The sequence below is a fragment of the Equus przewalskii genome, chromosome 1, assembly GCF_037783145.1.
Source record: "Equus przewalskii isolate Varuska chromosome 1, EquPr2, whole genome shotgun sequence".
Taxonomy (NCBI): Eukaryota; Metazoa; Chordata; class Mammalia; order Perissodactyla; family Equidae; genus Equus; species Equus przewalskii.
The window spans coordinates 12,658,633-12,684,864 of NC_091831.1; the positions used below are offsets into that span (position 1 = coordinate 12,658,633).

Sequence of the window (26,232 nt, forward strand, 5' to 3'; positions counted from 1 at the left end):
TACCAGTCATTTTGGATTAGGGGCCCACTCTACTCCAGTATGATCTCATCATAACTAATAATGTCTGCAAGGACTCTATTTCCAAGTAGGGTCACATTCTGAGGTCCCGGAGGTTAGGACTTCAACATCATCTTTTTGGGGGGTTGGGAAGTAGGGGACACACAATCCAACCCCTAGTAGACATTTTAAGTTCACAGTTGCACGAGATTACACACTGCTGAGTAGCAAAGTAAGAACTATAGTTCACGCCCACCCACAACTTTCTGACTCCAAAGACTTAACTGTTCAACCATTTTCCTCCTCTTCCTCCAGATGCACTACTCTGCTGTCTACAAGGCAAAAGCGAGGGCCTCCTGGAGAGAGATTCAGGATGAAGTAAGGGGGAACCTCTGGTACACCCACTGTCCAAAGTCTTTTTCAAAATTAATAACAATGACTACCCGACAATCAGGTCAAAACAGAAAGGGTTCTTTGTGTCTCCTGGACAGTCATTTAGTAACAATTCCTCTCCACCAGCCTCTATCCCTTTGACCCTCTTTCTCACTTTACTTTTTTAAATTTTAAACATATTTATTTATAATTTTTAAAAGCAAGATTACAAACAAAAATGTTTAAAGAAAGAAAAGTTTCACCATCTTAAGAATTATTTTCATTTCTTCATACTCCCTTCGCAATCCACAGCTTTATAATACACCTTGTCTGGTAAAGCAAGTGTCCACATATCTTCTTCCAAATGGTCTGGGTTACTCCTGACACTTTGACTTTCCATATAAAATTTACGAACAGTTTGCAAATTTTACCTAGAAAACCCTGATGTCATTTTGATTGGGATTACATAAAATTTATAAAATGATTTGGGAAGGAATGATATCTTTATTATACTGAGACTGTGCATCTATGAACATAATTATTAGCTACATTTCTTGAGATCATCTTTTATGTCCCTCAAATCTGTTTTATAGTTTTTCTCCATGAAGTTCACATATATCTTTTGTTCTACTTTTTTCCTACTTAGCCTGTAGTTTTGTTAGTGTGATAAATAGTATCTTTTGTCTTTATTATGGTTTCTATTTTGTTATTTCTATTGTACTAGAATGTTATTTATTGGTATATGTTGATTTTATATCCACAGACTCACAATGCCAACGGTAGAGGTTCTCCTGGTTTTCTATGTAACCAGGATTTTCTATGTAGACAATCACGTCATCATCAAGTTAAAGGTGTTTTCTGTTTCCAACTGTTCTGTTGTTTTATGTTAGTGCTGACGGGACAGGATCACCCACACAATACTGAGCAATACGTAGCAGCTGGTTCTCTTTTTCTCACTGGCTTTCTCACTTCCTAATCTGCTCTTCCTCTTCCCCGATCTGGTTTAGTTTCCTGGAAGTGGCTAACCAGGAGCTAAGGTCTCCCTAGGTTAAGAACAGCCATGTGCTGTTCAGATGGTCCGTCGTGGATAGCTACCCAACTCGCAAACCCAGTGTTACTCATTTATAATCAGATACAGTTAAAATAAACTGTATACTTTCAGATACTGCTTAGACTTGAAAATATATACTTTAGCTTCAAAATAATAGGACTAAACATTCGGCTTTGAGACATTATACCTTCAGTAGGATCCTATTGAAGGTACCAAAAATTATAGTACACATTTGTTTGCTTAACTATTTAGGTCTAAAGTTAAGCTATACATATCAGCATTCCTTTACACATTTTTTCCTTTATTCAAATAACTAAAATTATGTTTTAGGAGACTGATGCATCCTGATATTTAGTATTCCCAAGAACAAAATTAATTTTATGCCCTCTTTTCACTCTTTGCTCCTTTTTAACTAGGTTCTGATTCTGCTCTAAATCAGTGTTTTTCAAACTGTAGGTCATGACCACTAATAAACCGTAAAATCAACGTTTTAAGTGAAATGGAAAATATCAAAGTGAATGACACCTAGAAGGGTAAGTACTGCTCCATGGACCTTTATTTTTAGTGGTCTGTTAGAGCTGGCTCACACCAACTCACGAGAGCTGATCACATATCTCTTCTCAACTCTGTGTCCAGTAACACGATGTTGATAGCTTAAAATTGGCCATGGTGAGAGTATTTACACCATGGAAATCAGCAAATGCTACAAATCAGGGTTTTTTCTTCCCTGAAAACCAGTTTACCAAACACCACTGTTTCTGGTAAATAAATATACATATACATATGTGTATTGTGTGTGTGTGTGCAAAATGTGTGTACTAAAGCTCAAATGTAAAACGTATTTCTTACTACAGGTTGAAAAGAGAAAAATTTGATGCCTCTGCTCTCAACAAGCTTTTTTTCCAACTTACGTAACTCAAACTAATCTCTTACTTCAGACCAACACTCGCCTTTTGGTATTGATTTGGTTATCGAATAGTATTTCATAGTCACTACTATAGAGATTAATATTTCCAGAGCAGGCACAATTTATAACAAGTAAGAATTGCATTTACAAATTTTTTTTAAAAAGCAAAATATACTCCACAAAAAAATCTATATTATTATTAGAAAAATATGTATATGGATAAAGAAAATACATTTTGAATGCAGAATTTGGTTTGAAAGGATGTGAAGACTGTGGGTTTTTTTATTTCTATTAATTATACTATTATGTTCTTTGAGGACAAAACAATTTAGTAATTAATAGTCAGCTGTTAAACTTGACTGTCAGCTACTAAACAGAACACAAGTCCTTGCTTGAAGCTATTCAAAATATAATCCAGGGAAGATTAATGTTTTAGAGCCCCTTTAAATGTTAATATTAGTGTTGTTTTAATGTTTAACGTTAGCGTTGGTTATCCAAGTTTTAATAACTACATTAAAAAATAGTAACTAAAATGTTCTATATCTCATTTCCCATGTATGCAACTGAATTCATTTAACTTATTTCAAATATTTAATACTCAACTACTAAGTATAATTATCACAAGAAATTAACACAATTATATAAAACATTAACCATCAGTTTTAAAACGGCTAATAAGTCTCATGACATTTGTTCCCATTCTATTTTGTATTTCTTTTCATAAATCAGAGGTTACTGTCAAGCCTTTCACTGTGAATTAATCTGAAAAGCGTCCATACGGTTGGCACGTGCTGTCAACAACAGATCCCAGCAGACTAAGTGCTTTTGAAGGTTTGATACAAATAGCTTCTCAGGTTTGTGAGGTGCCCCTGAAAACATTCTGCCTTGAGACACTGAGGCCACAATTAGCACCTCATGAACGATGGCACCACATAAAAAGCGATCTTCTTCGTGAACAGGATCAAGACAGGTCCCTTGCAAATAAAGTCTGCTCCACCATGAGTGGTGTTATGTGAGGCTCCAATGTATAAGGATCTACTTCGTTTTAAAGAAAAGCATAAAGGAATAAATAAAGCCCACGCACCTCCAGTTTTTCACTGAACTCCTCTGTGTAGGGAATAAATCTGCTATCTGTGTCCCCTTTGTAAAACCACGTGCAGCGTCTCACTTCCGCCGGCTCCTCTTCCCAGTACACGGCTTTCCTCATCCGGTCGTAGAGATAAACATCGTAGCGGCCCCCATCCGTGCCGAGGACCACGCTCTCAGGGTCTGGCTGGACTGCAGCACAAACCCCACATTTTAACCCGACAGTCACGAGACATGTTTAAAAGTAAGAAATAATGAATACGGTGACCAGTAATGCTTAAAGACAAAAGAATTAAGCTCATTTTTGTTTAAAAATAGAAGTTTAAGATTAATCTGTGCTGCTCAAAATTATGATTCTTCTTAAGTGAAGAAGAAACCGCCAGGGCAAAATTTTAAAAACATAATCATAAAATAATTCAAATAACTCATGGATTTTGTTTTTAAATCAAAGCAGCAATGCTCCATGAAGTACGTTTCTAAAGATATTAACAGGTGATTTTTAAGTCCCATGATGAAATATCATCAGGATAGACAAAGAAATATACTCCTATACTGCAAGATTTCTCAGAGCCTTAAGACACTCCTGTGCACTGTCTATCTCAAGAGGTGGATGTAGTTAACGCATTTCCAAAACTCACCTGACCGTGGAACATTTCTTTCAGAGCATCTTCAGGAACAAGAGTTCCAGAGGAAATACTTTACAAATGCCTAACTATAAATAAATAAGGGATAGGAAAATTGAAACCTGGATTACATGAACTACTCTATTTCTCTGATTTAAAACATTTTTAAACTAAAGAAGAAAATTACTAAAATATTTCTTCAAATTCTATCTCAAATAACTCAGGACTTGCATTCATAGCACCATCTTAAGGTACAGAGCCAGGTGAGGTCTACAAGGATTAAGGAAACTGACATTCACAAAAAGTAGGCCACGGACAAATACCCTTTATTTCTTTTCTTCCTAAAAGCAGACAGAAATGATGTATGATCAGTGCTTGCCTGAATTATAGATTTCTTCCAGATTCAGAGAGTCCAGCACACTGAAAGGCATCCATAGCTGTTTGTACTCTACCTCCTTGCAGTAAAACCAATGGGGTTGAACAGGTTCATATTGGCTTTGAAGTAAAAAAGGAGGTGGCACTTGCACGGGGGTACCCAGAGGTCTGGCAAGCGCCTGCTGCTGTGGAGGAGGGGACAGCCCTGACTGCACTGCAGGAGGAACCTGGAGGAGACAAAAAAGTTAGGACCATCACGTTTGTGCAAAGGAACAATTCTGTATCTGCTTCAGACCCAAACTGACATTAGTAATAATTATCCTACATTGACTTCTGGGCAACTATTTCGTTTAATAACTAGGCCCCAAAGCAATTAAAACTTTCTCTTAAATCTAACAAAACCCAAAATCAGTCATGAAGTGAAATGGACTTTCTCACGCTGATAGCAAAGTAAATTAATACCTTTACAGAACTCAATCTAGCAATATGTCTTCCGTGATTTATTTAATCTTTAAAACGTGCACATTCCTTGAGCCAGACATTCTAAGAATTCATCCTAAAGATATAATTGCAAAAACAAGCAAAAATTTATGTACAAGGATGTACACCAAAAGGTTATTCATACTAGGAAATCACTGGACACAATCTAAATATCTAACAGAAATCTGATTAAACAAATTATTTTTTACTCAAATGCTGGAATTCCCTAGAGCCATTAAAAATGTTTTGGAAAAAATCTTAACATCTAAAAACATGTTCACAGAAGCCATATAATGTTTGTCTAGAAAACACTTAGAATGTTTGTCTAGAAAAAGATAAGACAGACACATAAAAAAATGAAAAGAGAGGTGATAGAGGGGCAATTTTTATTCTTCTGATTATTCTGCATTTTTCAAATTTGTTGCACTGGAAATACTTTTAAAGCCATAATACAATTATTTTAAAATTTTTTAATCAAAAATCATTTTAGGGGGGGCTGGCCCAGTGGGATAGTGGTTAAGTTCACACGCTCTGCTTCAGGAGCCCAGGGTTCAGGAGTTTGGACCTGGGCATAGACCTATGCACTGCTCATCAAGCCACGCTGTGGCAACATTCCACATACAAAAAATAGAGGAAAATTGGTACAGATGTTAACTCAAGGACAATCCTCCTCAAGCAAAAAGAGGAAGAGTGACAACAGATGTTAGCTCAGGGCCAATCTTCCTCACCAAAAAAAAAAAAGAAAAAGAAAAAATCATTTTGGAATATTGTATCACTGCTAAATTTACTGAAGTTGATAACTGTACTGTGGTTATATAAAAGAATATCCTTATTCTTAGGAAACACACACTAAAGTATCGAGGAGTAAAGAATCATAATGTATCTAACTGACTTTCAAATGTTTTCCCCCCAAATTGCACATATTCAGAGTGAGAAAGGGAGACAGAAAGAATGCTCAAACTTGTGCCAGTGTGCACGTGCACAAATGATAGAAGGAATGGGGTAAAATGTTAATGATCAGTTAATCTGAGTTAAGGGTAATGGGGTGTTCTTTGTGCTATTTTTTTTGAAACTTTTCTTTAAATTTGAAATTACCATTTTTTTAAATTCTTAATTAGAAATCTTTTCAAAAATTTAATCAGCAAAACTGTAACTATTAACCATACTACATGCTATGAGTCTAGTTATTTTCCAATATGCTAAAATCCAAGATTATCAAGTGTCTGTGTATTAATGTGATTTAAATTAAACGATAAAACAGAGCCCATTCTCTATCCCCAAAGATTACACTCTGCTTATAATACTGCTACACTGCTTATAATACTGCTATCTCTGCCACACTGGGTTGGGTTCTCAATTCTTCCTTTTAATCATTTCCCTTTTTTGATTCAGTTGATTGCCCTTTGGAAGTCACTTGAATTAGCTGGGAAAAAAGCATAAGGGAATTTCATCAAATTTACCCAATGCAAATGTTATTCCATTACTCTCCCGGGATAGTTTGGCTGTCTAGATTCAAACTCCACAAATGTAAATAAAAGAAACTACTGAGTAATCAATTTTAGTCCCTGTAATTGAGTGGCTGATTGAATAGTATAATTAATAAATGAGAAGCTGGCAGTCTGTTAATAACTGCTTCAACCCTCACATGTCCCTGAGTGACATTTATTATTGGCATCTTACATTAAAATCTGGAAATACTGACATAAGTTAACTCATTAAAATAAATTACTACTTCCATAAATAGACACATAAACTAAAATATGAACCACTAAAATAAGCTACTTTTAAAAGAATGTTTACTTCAAAGCATGTAACTTACAAAGAATAGCTTCTAGAAATAATTTGTCATCATATGGATTATTAAAAGCACAGTGTTTTTAAAAACATAGGCTAAGATGAGAGAGAGATTAAAAATTAGAGTGAACAATTAGGATCTAAAACATGTCTCCCTACCGGTGGCGAAGCTCCTGGAGGCGTCTGGTACATCTGAACAGGGGGTCCGGAGGGTGGAGGAGGAGTGGGATGGCCTGGTGTCTGGCACTGCTGAAGCTGCGGGGGTGCAATGTAAGGATTCGCCCTGCTGCTCACAGGGGTATGGCGATATGGATTGTATCCTTGTTGCGGTGTTCCTTGGGGTGGGCTTCCAAAATTTGAAGGCGGGAGACTACTTGGCTGAGAAGGCAGATAAGTATTTATTCCCATCTGTGAAGAAGGTGGAGCACCATATTGAGCCTTCGAAACGGACGGTGAAAACACATTCGACATATCTTGGGATCCCGTTGTAAAAGGGAGAGCAGTCGGGGTCTTGGAGAATGCTGACTGTCCAGCTGATGCTGCTGTAGTTGGCAATGGCGACTGTCCAATATTCCCAAAAGGATCGCTACTGCTCGATACCTGAGAGAAGTAACTAAATGTCTGCGGGGTAGACGTGTGAGCCGAAGTCTGACCGAGGAAGCTGTCCTCCTCGCCAACATCTGTGGAGTCCTCTGAAAGGGAATAAGAGAGCCCAGGGTTTAGAGGGCATTCCACTGGTCTACAGATAGGATTTCACACTGCACACCTAGCAACTGTACCTCTGATTCTGTCGTTACAGTTCTGCAATACAGGAAAAAAATGAAAAACTTTTTTGAAAATTTTTCTTTGAAACGAAAAACTAGAAAATATGAATAAGAAACAACAAAAGGAGAGAAAAATTCTAATTCATTCATAAGCCCACCTCCCAGAGGCAACCACTGTCAACACTGTTAACATTTCGGTACATACCCTTCCGTACTTTTCAAATACATATAAATAGTTATATATTATTTATTTTGTAAATATATATTATACATATTTGTATATAGAAGACTTTAAAAACAGAAACAAAATCTATACCTACTATTTTTACATGTTATTTTGAATGCTTTTTTTCCTGGAAGAAGTAATTCAAATACTTTTCCACTACCCAAAAATACATAACTTTGTTTCTACAGTAATGAAAAGAAACTAAAGTATAGCTATTAACTGTTGACCAGAAGGGGTGTGTCAGAGCTCTTACCTACAAAGCACTCATTGTACAAATGAACACGTGGTATTTGCATTCCCAAGGGAAAGTACGTCAGTCATTACTTGCCATCCCTAAAATCACACAGTATCACAACCAGATAATCAGTCAGAGAGTATCAAATTGCTAGAAAGTCATTTTCTAACCAAAGGAAGTTCTCCTCACTTCCCTTTGCCCAAATTGATCTTCACTGCGGGAATTATCAACACCAAAGTATTTATCTTGTCTTCTGCTACCAAGCTGTAAAATAAAAACATTTTCCCTCCACATGGCTTCAAAAGTCCAGTCTACTCTTCCTTACCAAACTTTCATGAGCCCTTAGCTTGTTGAAACTTTCCTCCCCTTCCTAATCTTTTCCTTCTCCTATCTCATTTCCTCTTATCTCCTACAGCTGGAGGCATGAAGCCCAACAGACGGGTGGACCCACACCCAGCACACAGGCACCCGGTGACCCCTGCCCTTGAGACTGCCACAGGGGCCTTCTTTCAAGGTCCAGGCTCCTTCTTGGCCTCTGCTGAAGGAGGCCACTGGGCTCAGAACTTCTAGCTTGAGCTTCTATGTTGCTCCCATTGTATTTCACATGCATCAACTGAACTAAGACGCTCCACTATTCAAAATACTCCTCTAACTAAAAATATAACATCACTTCCTGCACAAGGCCCTTAATCTGCTTGTATCCTTCTAGTTTTCTGATACATTCCAGCTCCCACCCTTTCTTTTCAGTCCCATGAACCGCACTGGACTCATCTGTAGTCTCCTTTCTCAACAACTAGAAGCACTGAAAAACCTCGGTGCTATCTTTCATCCTTTAAAGAACTTGGGATCAACCTGACCCACGAGACTTCTTTCTGACCAGCATCATACAAATGAAATACTGACCTCAACACACCGCCAGCCTCACCTCAGGGGCACTTCCTAATTACATGTGGACACATTTGGCATGGAGACCCACAACTTTAATGAGCACTTGGATACTTGTGACACTCCCAACTGACAAGAGATGTTCACATATTGGGACATATGGGGTAGAGTTACTCTGATTCAACACTGATTTGGCTTGAACTAAAAAAACCCTGACTTCGGCCTATCAAACACACACTGTACATCTGCTTTAACCAGTGAAGGAAAGAAGGCACTCTCTCAAGCTAAGAATGCATGCTTCCTCTCCCACGCCCTATTGGTAACTCCAGTATTAGAACTCCTAAAACAAGTTCCCCTTCCCAACATCAGGGTCATGTTGACCGGCTAACTGGTAACTAAACACCTCTTTGAGACATTTATGAAGATGTATCCTGGGTGCATTTAACGTACATTCCTTGCTCTAAAAAGACATAAGACTGTAAGGAAACCGTGTTTCCCTGGAACTCTTTCTTCCTTTCTGGAAAAGGCCTCCCTAGGTGATAATCCTCCCTGTGGCTCTGGTTAAACTCACCTCTCTCATCTAGACAATGGTCACTGGTTATTTTGGGTCGACACAACTGTCTCAAACCGAGACTGTTCTCATAGGGTCCAGAACTTTTTTTCCACCTGCTTCCTTAATACTTTTGGCAGACTTAGCAACATATACCTCAACCTCAGTAAGCCTAAAACTGAATTCATTATCTTAACTGTCACCCTCCATGTGCTCCTTTTGCCACATCTCACTCTCAGCGCAGAAGTTTGCCAACATCCATCCACTCAAACCAGAACTCTAGTCTCTCAGACTCCTCCCGCTCTCTCATACCCTTTTAATCACTCAGATCCTCATTCAAGAAATGTGGACAGCATCCATTATACACCAGGCACGGAGCTAGGCTTTGGGGCTAAAACTGGAAGGGAAGGGGCCTCCGTGCCGACAGTCCGGCCTCTAGTAAGTCACTAACTCCCAACAACTTTACAGTCTAAAAACCTCACCGTGCTCCCTGCTCTTCACACCCAGTGCGGCTGACTAGGGCTAGAACGCTGTCTGCTGCTGCCTGACTCAGTGTGGCCTCCAGACTGACCGCTCTCGCTACAGTCAGCTTTACTCCGGCACAACCTCAAAAAACTCCAGTCTCTCTGCAACACACCTCTAATTTCAATGCCTCATTTAAAATCCTTCAAAGGCTCCCTCACACCCATATCCTCAGGATGGTATATGAAGCCCTTTGTAATCTGGTCCCCACTGACCCCTCGAGCCACTCCCCTGCACACACTCTAGTCACACTGATCTACTGGTGGAGGGGCAGGGAGAGAGGGCAAGGGCGGGGGAATGTGAGGACCTACCACCAAATACTGCCAAATCAGCAGGTTTTTTCACACCTCCAGGCTTTTATCTATGCCTGTCTCTGCAGACTCCCTAATTTCTATGTATCCTTCAACTTTCAGCTCAAGAATCACCTCCTCTGGGGCTGGCCTGGTGGCGCAGCAGTTAAGTTCCCACGTTCCGCCTCTCGGCAGACCAGGGTTGGCCAGTTTGGATCCCAGGTGCAGACATGGCACCGCTTGGCAAAAGCCATGCTGTGGTAGGCGTCCTACGTATAAAGTAGAGGAAGATGGGCATGGATGTTAGCTCAGGGCCAGTCTTCCTCAGCAATAGAGGAGGACTGGCAGTAGTTAGCTCAGGGCTAATCTCCCCCTCCCCCCCAAAAAAAAGTCTAAAAAAAAGAATCACCTCCTCTGGGAGGCCCTGACAGGCTAAGGGCTGTCCTCTCCCGGTCAGCCATAGCTGTCACAGCAGCCTACCAATCCCTCTTCCCAGCCATTATTAACCTGTATCACAACTGCTTACACAGCTGGGGACAGGGTGTGTGTGTACCGTGTAGTCACTGAGGGCCACGCAATCTGCTCTTCTGTGTCTCCCTGACACGTGGAACGGGGCCTGGCAACCAGAAGCTGCTCAATCCTTGTTTGTTGAATGCATGGAATTGCTTCCTATGTGTCTCTTTCACTGACATGATTAACTGTTGCTTCCAACAAGACAGGTTCTTTTGTCTCCGGAAAATTCTCTGGGTTTCTAATGACCAAATCTCTTTTAGAGGTGCAGAAAGATTTGCTACAGAATTTTAATTATATGAACTATTAATTTTCTCATTAAAAAGTAAGCTATCTCCAAGAAACAAGAGTTCTCAAGACAGGTATAGTTATCCTGTACTTGACAATGAAAATAATTAGCATTAATTGACAGTGACAAAAACCCCATGTATGGCCTTATTTCTTCCTGCAACCTCCCACAGCATTTGGCTCCAGCCAGACTAGTCCTTCACCAAAAATGGGAATGCTTAACCGTTCAGCCACACCATCAAAATGAGACGTACATATTCCTGACTTCCATCCTTTCATTCATTCAACAAAAATCCACTGAAAAACTGGTCTACAGCACCCCAGGCACTGTTCTAGGCATAAGTCCCTGCTCTCACAGAGCTTACCCTCTAGTGGGATAAGGTAAACAAATACGCATACACGTGAGGTCGTGATAAGCACCAAGAGGAAACACAACACAGGGCAAGGAGCACCTTCGCGGATGGCTGCCTCTGGTTTGCCCCCTTCCTTTCTCCCTGAAACTTTCCTTAGTCGTCCAAGCCAGAAGAAATTATTCAATGGGAAAATATTTAGCATTTACCGAGGATCTGTGTGCTAAGCACTAAACAAGATCCTAAAAACAAAACGGTAAATAAGTCATAGCTGTAAACTTGAAGAAGTCCACAGTCCAAATAGAGAAGCAAATACGTCTGTTTTACAAACATTTATATGTTTAAACACTAAGTGCCAGGCACTATACTCACTGCTTTACAAAAATTAATTCACTTCTCATTACAGCCCTATGAGGCTGTACATACATGGAAAGTGAAGCACAGAGAGATAAGGTAACACGCCTGAGGTCACACAGCAAGTTACTGGCAGGGCCAGAGCTGAAACACAGTCTATGCTCCTAAACACCATTCTCTGGCTATGCCATATAATCGTTAAAAAGCAATCCCCCTAGACGACAATCAAGATACGAACAAAGAGCTAAGGTGCACAGAGGAGTGGGCACCTAAGAGAACAAGAAACAGGTCCTTAGAGGAAATGATGCACTGCCTTGAAAGATGAGGATGGCATTCTGTTCCTCTACTTTGCAAATATTACATGTCTACCCCAGGAGAGGGGCGCTGTCTACCCTAAGAGATCTCCCACTGTATCCTAGGAGAGGGAGCCCTGTCTAATTTACTTGCATTCCCTGAGAGCACCAGGCACATCAGTAGGTGTTCGAAAAAAGCTTGTGGAACGCCAGCGCAGTAGCGCCCAGCGCTCGGGACACAGGTTCCTTCGACGAAGAGCAAGCCTCACGACCTGGCCCCCGCCTCCAAGACCCCACAGCCCCCGGGACACGCAAACCTGGCCACGGACGGCCCTGGCAAGCTACCCAGAGGGTCGGATGGAGGCACAAGGAAACCCTTCGGTCCGACCCTCGTCAACCCACGCCCCCTGCCCGCCTCCCCGCACACACTCGCCCACCGGACCCCCCCACCCCCTTACTACCTCCGGGCAAGAGCAAGGAGGCCGAGGCAGCGGCGGTTTGGGTGACCGGGATGAAGGGCACGTTGAAGCTGAACTCCGTGGCCGAGGAGGAGAAGAGTAAGTTAGTACCCGACGAGGAGGCGGAGGCGGCGCCGCCGCCACCGTTAGGTTTCCTCTCGGCCATGGCCGCAGCCCACCGTCCGTTACACGTCTCCGGCCAGCTGGTGCGGCACTTCGGGCCGGAAACCAGTCACACTCGGGGCCAGCACACTTCCGCACTTGCGCAGAAGGGCCGGGACGCCGGCCGGTGCGTCAGCCGCCTTCGCCAGTCCCCGAGCTGGCGCCGCCAGAAGTCAACATGGCGTCGCCGGCTTCACGCCCGAGTCCTAGCACGTGACAGGCTGAGCCACTGGCCCGGCGCGACTGGAGGCGGAGGCGGGGGCCGAGGCCGGGCTGGAGCGTGGGAGAGTCGGCGCCGCGGGCTGTGGATCAAGGCGTGCTTTGACACTGAAAGTCACGGATTGCGGGGGCGCTCTGGGCTTCCTGAAAGTACCCACAGGAGCGTTTAACTGGCAAAGATTTTGGAGGAACAGCTAAAGCCCGCAGGAGCAGAGTGCTGTCCGCAGCTGGAGGGAGGAAGAGGTGTGTGGGCAGTTTGTAGCCTCGCCAAACTCATCCACTCTGGCAGTCACGTCTAACCCGCCCACGTGTCTTTCTGCGCTGAACTGAACTCTTATCATTGGCCCAAAAATAAAAATGGTAAAACTTTTGAAGTTTTTAAGCCATAGAGAGAAAAAAAAAATGTTTAAAAGAGAAACTGGGGAATTGAAATTTAGGGGTCTGACTTTCTGAATAACTTTCTGTATCTGTCTACAATGATCTGACTAGTTCAACCCCCAAATACACTGCGGATAATTTGGATATAATTGTCATCTTTCATATAGGTAGGGATTATGAAAGAAAAGTAACAGATAAGCAGCTTCTTGGAGGTTGGGAGAGGGAGATAAAAGAGACCCCAAAAGCAGCTTTGAAATAATGAAACTCCTCCCTCAGCTGTTCACACCTATATAAGAGCTTGTTTATTAATAAGTCGGATAACTGTTTAGTGTGTTTGCCGTCAAAGATAAAGCCAGACACTAGTTAAAGCAGCAAGGATAGATTTTATTCAGTAACAACTACTGCAGTAAGGAAGAGGATACATAGTGAACTGACCTTAATTTCCCCAAAACACAAGGCTGGAGGCTTTTTAAAGACTGGGGTGTGCTAAGGCAGAGGCAGTGTAGGGTGCCAAGGGGTGTTGGTCCATGTGACCAGGCCGCCTGGGTTTGTTAATTAGCACTTATCTGGGGAAGAAGCAAATTCTCTTATGTTTATGACAGGCAGTGTTACAAGTTAGAGCAAGGTACCCACCAGGCTGGGACCAGACAGCTCTCAGGTCCTTGAGAAGTTCTGTGTGACAGGATATTTATATCTCAAAGGCCGGAGGAAGGATTTATAATTGCAAGCTTTCTGAAGTCACTGCTTGAAGAGGGAGTTGAGGGGCTATGTGCCTATCACCAGGTTTTGGCTAGACCACACAGTAAATTCTCCTGGCACTGTTGAGCTTTCTCAGGCAGGCATTTTAAGGGGGACAGGTGTCATCCTAGGGACATGGCCTTAAGCTGTTAGAAGCCATGCAAGAGTTTGGTCAAGGAGAGTGTCTTTGTCATGATTATGCGTGGGCAGGCAGTATACTAAACTCTGAGAGTACTATGGTGTATAACATAGACACAGGACCCTTCCTACTTGGAGCTTACAGTCTGGTAGGGAAGACAGACAACTAAACACGTGATAACAATAAAGTGTGATAAAAGTTATAACATAGAATTTCCCAGTGTGTTATGTGGAATATTGACACCATCCAGGGAGGCAGGTATAACCTTCCCGTGGGGAGGGATAGCAAATATTTCAAACAATCAGACGATTAATAAAGGATCTACCTAGTCTGGAGTGACATGAAAGTGACATTTTTCTGAAGAAAAAAAATTGAAGCTGAGACCTGATAGACAATGAGCAGAAGTTAACTGGAAAAGCTTGGAGGGGAGAGGTTGGAGGAAGTGGTAAGAGAGAATTTTAGATAAAGTTACAGTGTGTAGGGATACCCTGGGAGCCCATGTTTGGGTGTTAAGAGAAACATAGGTTAGAGTATGGCTGGACCCCAGTGAGCAGCTGGGAGAAAGCTGGGAGATGAAGGTGAAAAACAGACCAAGGCCAGATGTTGCAGGGTCCTATAAGTTAAGACCAAAAGGGAGTCAATGGGGGCGGCCCGGTTGCGCAGCAGTTGGGTTGGCACACTCGCTTCACAGCCTGGGGTTTGCCATTTCAGATCCTGGGTGCGGACCTGCACACCACTTATCAGGCCATGCTGTGGCAGGTGTCCCATGTATAAAATAGAGGAAGATGGGCGCGGATGTTAGCTCAGGGCCAATCTTCCTCAGCAAAAGGAGGAGGATTGGCGGTGGATGTTGGCTCAGGACTAATCTTCCTCAAAAAAAAGAGCAAAAGGGAGTCAAAGAAGGTTTAAAGGAGAGTGGAGAAATAATAACATATGCTCTGTAGAAAGTCCACTCTGACTTCAGTGTAATAAAATAGATAAGGAACGAGCAAGCCTGGAAGTTGGCAAGCTGCTGCAGTGGACCAGCTAAGCAATGATGGTGGCTCAAATTAGAGCAATTGCAACGAGAATAAACAGAAATAGGACTGATTTCCAGAGAAAGATGTCATATTGAACAGATATATCTTCATTTTCTTCCTGCCGAAACTCTGTTGAAAACACATAGAATTTGTTTAGTTTTTTAAGCATAAACCCATAAGGATGAAGAGAATGGGAGAGGATTCGACAGCAAAAAGATTTTGGAAGGCACAAAAAAAATGGACCAATGGTAGATGATTAGCAAAGCAGTAATGGGGAAAGCCCAAAGGCAATTTTATTTGCACCATCGAATCACAAAAAGGGTTAGGACCTGATAACTTCACTTACCCCTGGAAGTGGCAGTGAAGCTGGAGAGAGAGGTCCTGTATTAGGAGGATTGGTTAAAATTGTTTAAGAAGTAGTTAGGGCCCTTCCCCACTCTGAATAACTGGACTACTGACCATCCCCCTTCTAGGAAAAAAGACTAAGTTTTTTTTGGAGTGGATAAAACAAGGAAGATAAAGCAGATATTTACATCCTGAATAATAAAACAGTCTCTCCCACAACCACAGACCAATTTCTCCCCTCAGCTCCAAAGACACTAGCTGCCAGATCTTCAATCTCTAGGCAGGAGATTAGAAGAATCTTCTTTGGGGCATCAGAATGAAAGACATAGAGATACTGAAATCAAGGTTCCCCAATAAGACAGCCCAGCCAGATCATCCCATAATTAAGCTCACAATCAACAAGCCCCATTTATATGCTCTGAGCTCCCCAACACGTTTTTAGTCCCCACACTTTAAATGTGATGACCACATAGTTGAGAAAGTCCTTTAACATGAAAGATAAGAGATTGAAAGGACACACACAAAAGAGCAGGAAATGGAACTTAGAAGAAACAACCCACACAGGAAGAAAAAACCTCTAAAACATCTACCAATAATATCCTCGGAGGGACACGAGGATCTGCAACCAGAACGCAAGATCCAACTGCTATTTTAAAAAGGGAAGAACAGAAACAGGGACCAAAAAGAAAGGCAGAAGAAGGAAGATAAATATGAGGAAATTTCCCCAAAACTAAAGCCAAAAGACAAACAGGTGGAAGTTAAGAGAGAAACATAAGAAAACTGGAATGCCGGGCAAGGAAATCCAATATCTGAATATTAAGAGTTCTCCCAAGAATAGAGACAGAGAAAATGCAGGGGAGAGAATCATCAAAGAAAAATTTTTATTCCCAGAAATGAAAAATACAAGGTTCCAGATTTAAAGGGTTGAGTACCCCGCACAATAGTTGAAAATAGACACTCACCAGAGCACTGGAGACAAAAAGAAGATGTTTAAAGTTTCCAGAAGATAAAAACAGGTCAAATGCAAAGCAATTCAGCTCCTAAAATATTTGCCTCTCAAGCACACCTTCTAAGAAAGCAAATGGAGGAAGTGCTCCACCCAAATAAAGGAATAGGCTAAGAAAGTCTTCCTCCGTGGGATATAGGAAACATGATATCCAACACAGGTGTACTGGGGAGTGCAAGCTGTTTTAACAAGAAGGCCCACAAAATGCAATGACTCAAACACAATACAAGTTCATTTCTCACTCACAGAAGAGTACATGTTGGTGACCAGCTTTCTGTCTTCAACACAGGGGCTCCACAGCCTCTCTCTAGTTGTTGCCAGCCAAGGCAACAGGCAGGGATCCGAGCAGTTCAGGCACGAATGTCTCATGTTAACAAGTGAGGCAGAAGTTGTAGGAGTCACTTCTGTTCACATTCCACTGTGAGAACTTTGACAAAAGGCACGCCTAGGTGCAGGAAGAGCTGGGAAATACAGGCCCCACCAGAGTAGCCACATCCGAACTACCATTCTATAACTATGGAGGAAGAAGGTTTTGCTGGGCAAATGGCAGTCACCACCACAGTCTGACCCTCTGGTCACCAAATGCCAACCCTTCTCCCCAAATACAGAATTTACTCACTTCCTGAGGGAGGCAACCAGCTGCATCCAGCTTAAAAGTCCAGGATCTCTGGGTGCAGTTCAGCCCTTTCCAGCAGGCCTGGATGTGGCTCCTCATGAGCTATGACTATAAGATGTCCAACAGACAGTTGTGGACCAAGAACAGGGTAATTGCAATGGAGACTCCCACTGGGAAAAAGGAGGAATGGAAAACATAGCAATCACCATTCCATAGAAACGACTGAACCCTGCTGGGCATAAATGGAAGATACTCCCTGCCCTAACGGTGAAGAACATTTACATTTAGTCCTGGCTGCCTCTGGTTTGGCCCTCTGGAAATAACTCCCCATGCCACAGTCCTCTGTGGCCTTGGCTCTGTGCCCTGGGAGGTTTCTCCTTGTCCATGATTTTTCACAACCAAATCTGAAGTGGCATTGGGAACCATGTCTTTTTTGGATACTTTACAGTTTTGGCAGCCTACTTCCTGCTGGTATGAGTTTGCTTTAAGGCTTGAACAGTTGCAGACTTTCAGGCCAGGATCCCGGTATTTTATTTCCAGTTAGTTCCGTGATTTTTACTTCTTTGACCTGAGCTCTTTTTCTCTCAGCCTAATGGTGGTTAACTTGACGCCATCTGAAACAATAGACTTGGTGGCAAAGCTACAGCCTTGATCTGGCCTTTGCCACAGGGCTAGTTCTTTAGTTTACCTTAAAAGTGTTCAAGGACCCTTGAAAATGCCTTTGAGCAAGATTCTTACCTCCTATAATTCGAATAATGAATTGATTAGCTTTTACAATACCTGAAGGCCCCAATTTTTCCTGTGCTGTCTAATCTGGTAGCACTGGCCATTTTTGGCTAATGAGCTAGAAATGTGGCTATCTGAATTGAGATGTGCTGTAAGTGTAAAATACACACCACATTTCAAAAAATTAGTTTAAAAAAAACCTAAAATATCCATTAATAAACTTCATATTATTTGTTCAAATTATAATACTTTAGATATGTTGGGTTAAATATATTATTAAAATTGATGTTACCTGTTTCTTTTTCCTTCTTTTAATGTGTTAAAAAGGACACAACAGGCCCAAAATGGAGTCAGTTGTGCTAAGCCCCACGTCAGCAAACCAAGACTTAATACCTAACCTAACTGCAGTTTCAGCCTCTCCCAGGAATGCGACCTTTAACCAGTCATCCTGGAATTACCAGGTCAGCACTAGTGAGGAAATCCACTGAATAGGCCACTTCCATTCCCCTTAGAAGGGCGAGCTTGCCTGAAACATTGCATTATTTGCTAATAATTTCATTTTACACCTGCTTTCAGCCTGTAAAAACTTGTCCTTTTCTACAGCTCAGTGGAGCTCCTTTCTATTTGCTAGATGGGATGCTGCCTGATTCATGAATTGTTGAATAAAGCCACTTTGATCTTTAAACTTACTCAGTTGAACTCTTTTTTAACAGATTTAGTGAAAACAATGGGATCCAAAGCAAACTTCTGATGGCATTCGGGGACAAGAAACAAGTGTAGTACCCCAAGAACCTTTTGAGCACTGTCTTTCTTGCCATTTCCAAGGGCCAGGGTAAGTTCCTCTCAGTTCTGAGCTGCACTTTCTTTGCGTTGAGCTCCTGATCTCCTTGGCTTTCCATTCCAGGGCTGCCTGGGTCAGCATGAGCTGGCAGACTCTTCCATTCAGAACTTGAGTCCCCAGCCCTTGGTTCAGTCTGCAATTCCCCATTTGATTGGAAACCCCAGCCCTTGATTCTGTCCCAAGATCCACTGGGGGCTCTTCGTGGCAGTTCACAGATCCTCTTTATGTGGAGCCCCAGTCCACAGTCCCCATTTGTTGAGGTCTTCTGGCTCAACCCTTTCTCCAGTCCAAGGGTCCATAGGAGGAAGTGGTGGTAGTATACACAGGGCCTTCTTTTGGACAGTAATGCAGTAATTGGTATAATGTTATCAGTCATAATTCCAGTTATTATCTTGAAGTGTTGTGTGTCACAGCAAATTCTCTTGTCAATTCCATTCTAACAAACTCTCATCAGATCTTTAATAATAGGCACTTTTAAGTCTTTTGTCATTTACAGAGTTATTGTTTTACTCTGATGCTTTGCAAAAGTGTTCCTGCAAAAGTGCTTCATGTTCAAGGAGCTTTATGGAAATAATTTTGACAAGTACGGGTTTCTGATAACTTTAAGATTATAAAACTGAACTGGGTAAGAATGTCCAGAACTAATGAAGAAAACCGGATTCAAAAAGAACAAGAATTAATAACACGAATTGAGGAGGATGATTATAATTTTTATGACTCGTTGTCTGAAACACTGCTGGTTCTTTAATGTTTTGTTTTTCCAGATTTAAGGAAACCTTTTCTCTGAAGCTATCTATGACTTGCAACAATTTGGAATGTATACCACTGTAAACAAAAACGAAATTTTTACCTTTTCTTCCTCCTGATCCCTCCAAAATTCAGAAACTCTTAATTATTCTTTTCACGGCAATACAGTTAGTTATTGGCATAAGTTCAAGAAGAATCTGTTCTCCTGGGGCTGGCCCCATGGCCAAGTGGTTAAGTTCTCACACTCCACTTCAGCAGCCCAGGGTTTGCCAGTTCAGATCCTGGGCGCGGACTTACACACTGCTCAACAAGCCCTGCTGTAGTGGTGTCCCACATAGAGGAACTGGAATGACTTGTAATTAGGATATATAACTATGTACTGGGGCTTTGGGAAGAAGGAAAAAAAGAGGAAGATTGGCAACAGATGTTAGCTCAGGGCCAATCTAAAAAAAAAAAACGAATCTGTCCTCTTTGTAACAGGACACAATTGGAAACACAGGCTATATTACCAAGACTTTGACTGGATTGTCATATTTGAAAGAGATATGCATAGACTCAGATATGATCAGACAGTTTAAAGGAACTATGGCTGACTTTACAGAGCCAATAAAGCCCCGTGGAAAAACTAACCTAGTACCTTGCTTACAAAGTTCCAGCAAAGCAGTCTTAAAAGAATTGATACGGTCAATCTCTATTTTTGCTTCTCTTGTGTAAATAATCAGGCCATGTTTAATGCAAACAATTTAGTTTTACTGTGATTATCCTTGGAAAAAAGAAATGGGGATAACTGTAGAGAGAAAAACTATGTTTACACCTTTGTCTGTATTAGATTCTGATCCTGTTAATTGTCTTTAAAGTTTTCTTATATACCTTTAAACTGGACTGGATCCTGAATTCTTCTCTCAAATATTTGACTACAACTCCCCAAACTAACATTTCTAATTTCTGCCACACTTTTGAATTGGAATCACGAAGAACAAAGACTGCCCTTGAACCTCCTTGGAAGGGACTATATTGAGTCCTCCTCACCACCCAGATGGCAGCCAAACTTCAGGAACTTAGATCTTAAAAGTAGGCTCTACCTGACATCTGGTCCTATGCAAACACTGGAGACCTCCAAATCAAACGGACTAGGAAGAAAACTAGCTAACTTTGAGGTAGACTGCTTCCCCCCAAGACTTCATACTTTAAACATGAAACCTTCTCTTCTCTTTCTTCCTTTTACTCTGGCATTGGCCTGGAAAGATAACACCATCACCCATATCTCCTAGGCCATTGCTAAGGGTGGTAACCTTTCAGCTTGCTGGATTTGTCATCAAAAACTCTGATCTGTCCATGATTCTAGAACCCCCCTGGTCCATCTACCTATCTCTGGCTAATAACCCCAAACCCAGAGAACTTTGTGTCTAGGCTCCATGCAAAGAAAAGGACTCAAGGCAAGGGTAACCAGAATAAAACTGCCAGTGTGGCCTACAGACTCTTAAAATTTTACTGGCCTCTATGGCTGTCACCTTTCCAGTCCTGGGCAACAGATTCAAACAGGAATTACCAGGAGGCATTCATGACTCAGGACTCGCTTCCTTTGGCAGGGCCATACATACCTGGTTAGGAGTAAATGTAAATGAGGCTATGATTGGGAACCTCTCCTTAACTCTTTAAAGTGCTGTGGAATCATCTGCTAAAATGATAGCTGTCCAACACAAATCCTTAGACTCTCTGGCCATAGCCCTTGATTATCTTTTAGCTGAGCAAGGAGGTGTCTATGCTGTGGCCAACACCACCTGCTGTACCTGAATTAACACTTCTGGAGAAGTTGAAACTCAGTTAGATAAGATCGCTGAGCAAGCCACTTGGCTTAAACAGGTGACTCCTTCAACAAAGTCTTTCTTTGACGTATTTGAGTAAGGGTTTGGGTCTTGGGGACCATGGCTCCAAAGTGCACTCCATACACTGTTAATTATCCTGCTTATAATAATTATAATAATTTCCCTAGTGTGTTGTAGTCTCTCAAAAGCTTTAAATGCATGTTCACAGTCACTAACCACCAAGCAAATGATCTCCCTAATAGTGGAACATCAGAAAAGGAATGAAGAAAATGACTGACTTAAAGATCATGAACCTGAAGTTGTGACGTGTGAATATCAGAGAGACTAAGCAAAAAAAATCATGACTTATAAATACCACACAAAGGATCAACAAAAGCTGCAGGAACCACAGAGCAGTAGCTGAATGTCTCCTTACATTTTGATCACATCCCTCAGTTAAGCTGAGAGTCTGATCAAAGCGGGTGATTGTTAAAAAGGAAACAACAGGCCCAAAATGGAGTCACTTGTGCTAAGCCCCGCATCAGCAAACCAAGACTTAATACCTAACCTAACTGCAGTTTCAGCCTCTCCCAGGAATGCGACCTTTAACCAGTCATCCTGGAATTACCAGGTCAGCACTAGTGAGGAAATCCACCCAGTAGGCTGCTTCCATTCCCCTTAGAAGGGCGAGCTTGCTGAAACAATGGATTCTTTGCTAATAATTTCATTTCCCACCCCCTTTCTGCCTTTAAATACTTTTCCTTTTCTACAGCTCAGCGGAGCTGCTTTCTATTTCCTAGATGGGATGCTGCCTGATTCATGAATCACTGAATAAAGCCAATTTGATCTTTAAATTTACCCGGTTGGATATTTTTTTTTTAACAAAAGTGACTACTAAAAACTTTTAAATTACATATGTGGCTTGCACAATTTTTCTGAGACTGAATACACAAACAATGACCAGACTATATTTGACAATAGAACTCTGATCCACAAACTCTGCAGCAACTGGCCCAAAAAGGTCAGGACTTGGTCGATGAGTCCAACTTCCCTGTTTGTTGTACCCACTCAAGTACTCAGAAAACAGTGATAGATACGAAATCCCTGAGCCAGCCCTGGTGGTCTAGTGGTAAAATTTGGCACTCTCACCACCATGGCCTGGGTCTGTTTCCCAGTCATGGAACCACACCACTCATCTATCAGTTGTCATACTGTGGCGGCAGCTCACATAGAGAACTAAAAACCAACAACTAGGATACACAACCATGCACTGAAGCTTAAAAAAAAAAAAGAAATCCCTTCTTCCTTTTGTGTTCTATGTTCCAAGAAAGGGCTAACTATAAAGGACCACCTTGCTGTTGCATATTCCAACATAAGACCCACCTCTGCCCATCCTCAATGACTCCTTGTTTTATAAAACCTCCAATTTTAACCCTCTTCTTTGAGATGTTCATGAATGAACATTCCTATTGCAACAACCTGAATAAAATCCTGTCCTTCACTGGGCATTTTGTCTTTCACCTGTCGCCACCCACTATCCAACCACTTAAACTAGAGCCACATTCCTTTCTGTTTGTTATGAGAACACCCCACTGCTGATAGCAATTTCTGAGTTATATACAGTAAGGCCAGCAGCTGTAACAAAGAGACCTCAGAATGCAGAGTTCATAGAAAAATCCAGGTTGTCTCTAACACAAGGTCATTCTAGTCATCACCATCTCACTATCAGGAAGGAAAGAACACCTCCAGGGCCAAATCTTTCCTCCTAAGAAATTGAAGTGGAAGTGCCAGACATCTCATTCACTCACAGCTCATTGATAAGAACCTAATCACACAGCCCTACCTAGCTGCACAGAAGGCTGAAAGATGTAGTCCCTAGCTGGGCAACCAGCCTCAGCTACACCTCTGGAGCTAGCAAATGCACTTCTTCCCTGGGCAACCTATCTACAGCTATGGAAGAAAGAGGGAACAGATTTTTTTCAGTCTCAATGAAAAGATAAAAGAAGAAAAGAGAATCTTTAGGATAACGGTGGTAGGAGATCCTAGGAAGACAGTTTTGCCACCAGAAGTAGAAGGCAACAAGTCCATATTGGAATAGGTCAAAAGGCCTGGAAAGATGTCCCAGAAAATTAAGTATACAGAATACTTGATGTGTCTCATTGTCTACAGCAGAGATCTAGGCAATTGATGGAAGGTGTGCATTATCCATTCAGCAACGAATTATTGAGTGCATATGAGATGCTGGGCACTCTTCTCGCTGCCAGGGAATGAAACAGCATACAAATACCAAAATCACTGCTTCAAGGATCTTACAATCTAGTGGAAATTCTGGTGCAGTCAGGGTTGAATTAATAGTAAGTACATAGAAAACTAGCAAACGTTTAAAAGAAACATTTACCCCACCCTGGAGGCAACTACATTCAACTCTTTCAACTGATTCTTTCAGTATTTCTGCATTTCTAAATTAACATGATTACCTTGCCACTCTTATCTTTCCTTTTTTTCCCCTTTGCATTACGTGTTGACTTCTCAGATGAAAGATGAGGATTTTTCTGTTTTGATCTTCTTTGTTCTCATCACATGTATGAATCCTTCTCATACCCCTAGCCTCCTAATAAAGTTAAACTATAATGTTGGTTGGATCAACATTCAAATTTTACCATTATTATGACTTTGTGAATACTATTAATAGCCAAGTCATATAATAAATTGTGATTATTTTAATTTTTCTATACATGTTTTGTTTTCCTAGGCTTCGAACACTTTTCCCTCACAATTTTCCCCTAGCTAACTCTTACTTACCTTTCAAGTCCTAGTGTAAATGTCACATCTTCAGGAAAGCTCAAAGCATACTTCCCCCTTACCCCACACCTCTCCTCAGTAGAATAGATGGTGCTGTTCATTCCCCTCACAGAACTTCACTTTTTCTTACCTGGCACCTATCATGGCTGTAAATGAATAATTATTTAGGAATAAGTCTCCTACTGGACTGTACATTCATGGGGGCAGGGATGGACTCTTCTCTCTTCCTCCCAGTATTTCCAATGCCCTCAATAACTACTTGCAGACAGGGTTACTTAATGCCTTCCTTAAAAAATACAGACTTGGGTAGGGGTGGAAGTGCAGTTAGGGTGACTGGTGGTGGGAAAAAAATCTTGCCATAGAGATATGCCCTCATGCACCATCCCCTGGCCTCTTACATTTTCATAACTACTTAGTTGTCATATCAAAATGTCTTGCCACAGAAAAATTAAAGGGTGAAATTATTCACATTATAAAATAATTACATCTCAGAATGACCACAGTATCTCTTTAAGTAAAATCTGAGCAATTGTTTGTTTATAAATCACTAAATACTGTTCAGAGGGAAAGACCAAAAGCTGAAGTGTTCCTAGCCCTTGCTGAACTGGTGTCCAGCTGCAATTTCACATAAAGCAAATCTGAAATTATGATGATTTAAAAGCAGACATTTTCATGTCTTACATTTAATTTGCATATTAATAGCCACGAAGCTAAAATATGGGATTTCTCCATTCAATACCAGGGAGTTGGCAACCCTCTCAGCTAAGGGAAGGAAGGAATGAACCAAGTTGTGGTAATGCCTTGGATTTGAAACTCAGTTTTCTCAGCTCACCCAAACTCAGAAGAGCCACATGTATAATCCAGTATGCCAATTAATTAATTCACAACGAGAAATATAAATGAAACCTTTTTGCCCTAAAGACGGCCTGAGATCTCAGTTCAGTTCTTGTTCTTCGGCTCCCCACTTTCTAGACTCCAGACCATCCTCCTCCTTTGAACATGCCCTATTTTCAGCTGAGGAGACTGGGGTTTTCTCAGGTACCTTCCAGGCCTAGGGGAAACACGGTTTCGCTGGACATTTTCCAAATTTCCTCATTAAAAGGTCATCGTAGATTTGACCACTTGAATGTGCTGATGCCACCATCTTCATTCTGAGGGTCTCCTCATATCCATGTTGGGCAGGAGCCTCGTCAAAGCCCCTTGGCTGGTTCAGGCTTCCAAACAGACGCAGATCACCATGCGTTTTCGCAGTTCGGAGCCTGCCTCTCAATGAGGAACTGGTCCCTCTACTGCAGTGCCTGTGATGACAGCAAAGGGAGCGTGGGGTCTTTCAAAGTCCCCTTTATCTAAATAGATACGTCCAAGTCACTAGACAGGGTTTCGGGCAGGGCGCCAGAGAAAAGAGTTGTGTAGGGCTCGGGCCTTGCTTGCTCAGCAGAAACCCCCAGGCCCACTGCAACCATGTGTCCTTCTGGCTCCCTTCTGGGCAGGCAGCCCAGCTACCCGGATTTGTAACGATCTTGGCCTGGCCGCCCGACTCTCCCTTATCCCAGGAGAAGAACATCGCGTCTTACAGGGACACAGAGCTCCTCCACGTGAGCTACTGTTCCTGGGGACGCTGGTCGCACCAAGGACAGCCCTTTAGCAAGCATGCATCCTTTGTTCCTCCGCCTACTTAACCAAGCTTCTCTTAGGGGGCGGTTGGGGGTGCACATGTCCGTCCAGCCGGCCGCCACCGGACATTCTCCCTGTAAGAAAGTCCCAATAAATCTGTATGTCTCGTCCGCAGTCTCCCGGTCGTTTCTTGAGTCTCTCGGCAAGATATCCTGCCGCCCTAGCCCAGCTGGGCTTGTGGCAGAACAAGGTGCCACCAGCTAAAAACTGAAAAATCACCAGGAGGAGGTGGGCGGACACCGAAGGCTGCTTCACCCACTACTTTTGCCCAGAGATGACTCCCAGGTCTCCCTGGGCTTGTGCTTTCCGGCTGTTGCGGCCTCCGACCTGGACAAAGCCTTGTTGTGAATAAATAAACCAGACTTTGGGAGTTTCCTCCTTCACGATGGCACAGGGCGACAAACAGCAACACGCCGCCCTTGGCATGCGAAGGCTGCTTCCGCGCGCGACAGCCCCCGCGAGGCCGCGCCTGCCCTCCCCTTTGCCCGACTCCAAGATGGCGGCCGGCCCGCCGCCGCGCCTCGGCCCCGCCCCGCCGCGGCCCGCCCCCGGCCGCCGGACCCCCGCCTCCCCGCCTGCCCGCCCGCCCGCGGGGCCGCGCAGCG

General features: G+C 42.4%; 1 protein-coding gene across 4 annotated transcripts in view; it reads right to left on the reverse strand.

Annotated features, from left to right (window-relative positions):
• Positions 1-13,020, reverse strand: part of SEC23IP (SEC23 interacting protein) — a 43,664-nt gene extending 30,644 nt beyond the window's left edge. Inside the window, exons 1-4 of one of the 4 annotated variants that reach the window (XM_008543949.2) lie at positions 12,414-13,020; positions 6,845-7,377; positions 4,416-4,638; positions 3,412-3,605 (exon numbers count right to left, since the gene is read on the reverse strand). In XM_008543949.2, coding sequence (XP_008542171.1) covers positions 3,412-3,605; positions 4,416-4,638; positions 6,845-7,377; positions 12,414-12,576 — 1,113 coding nt within the window. In that variant the 5' untranslated portion in view covers positions 12,577-13,020. Of the gene's footprint in view, positions 1-3,411; positions 3,606-4,415; positions 4,639-6,844; positions 7,487-12,413 lie in introns of all 4 variants that reach the window. The other 3 variants (XM_008543950.2, XM_070587342.1, XM_070587426.1) reach the window with 3 other exon arrangements.
• Positions 13,021-26,232: the final 13,212 nt, after the last annotated feature.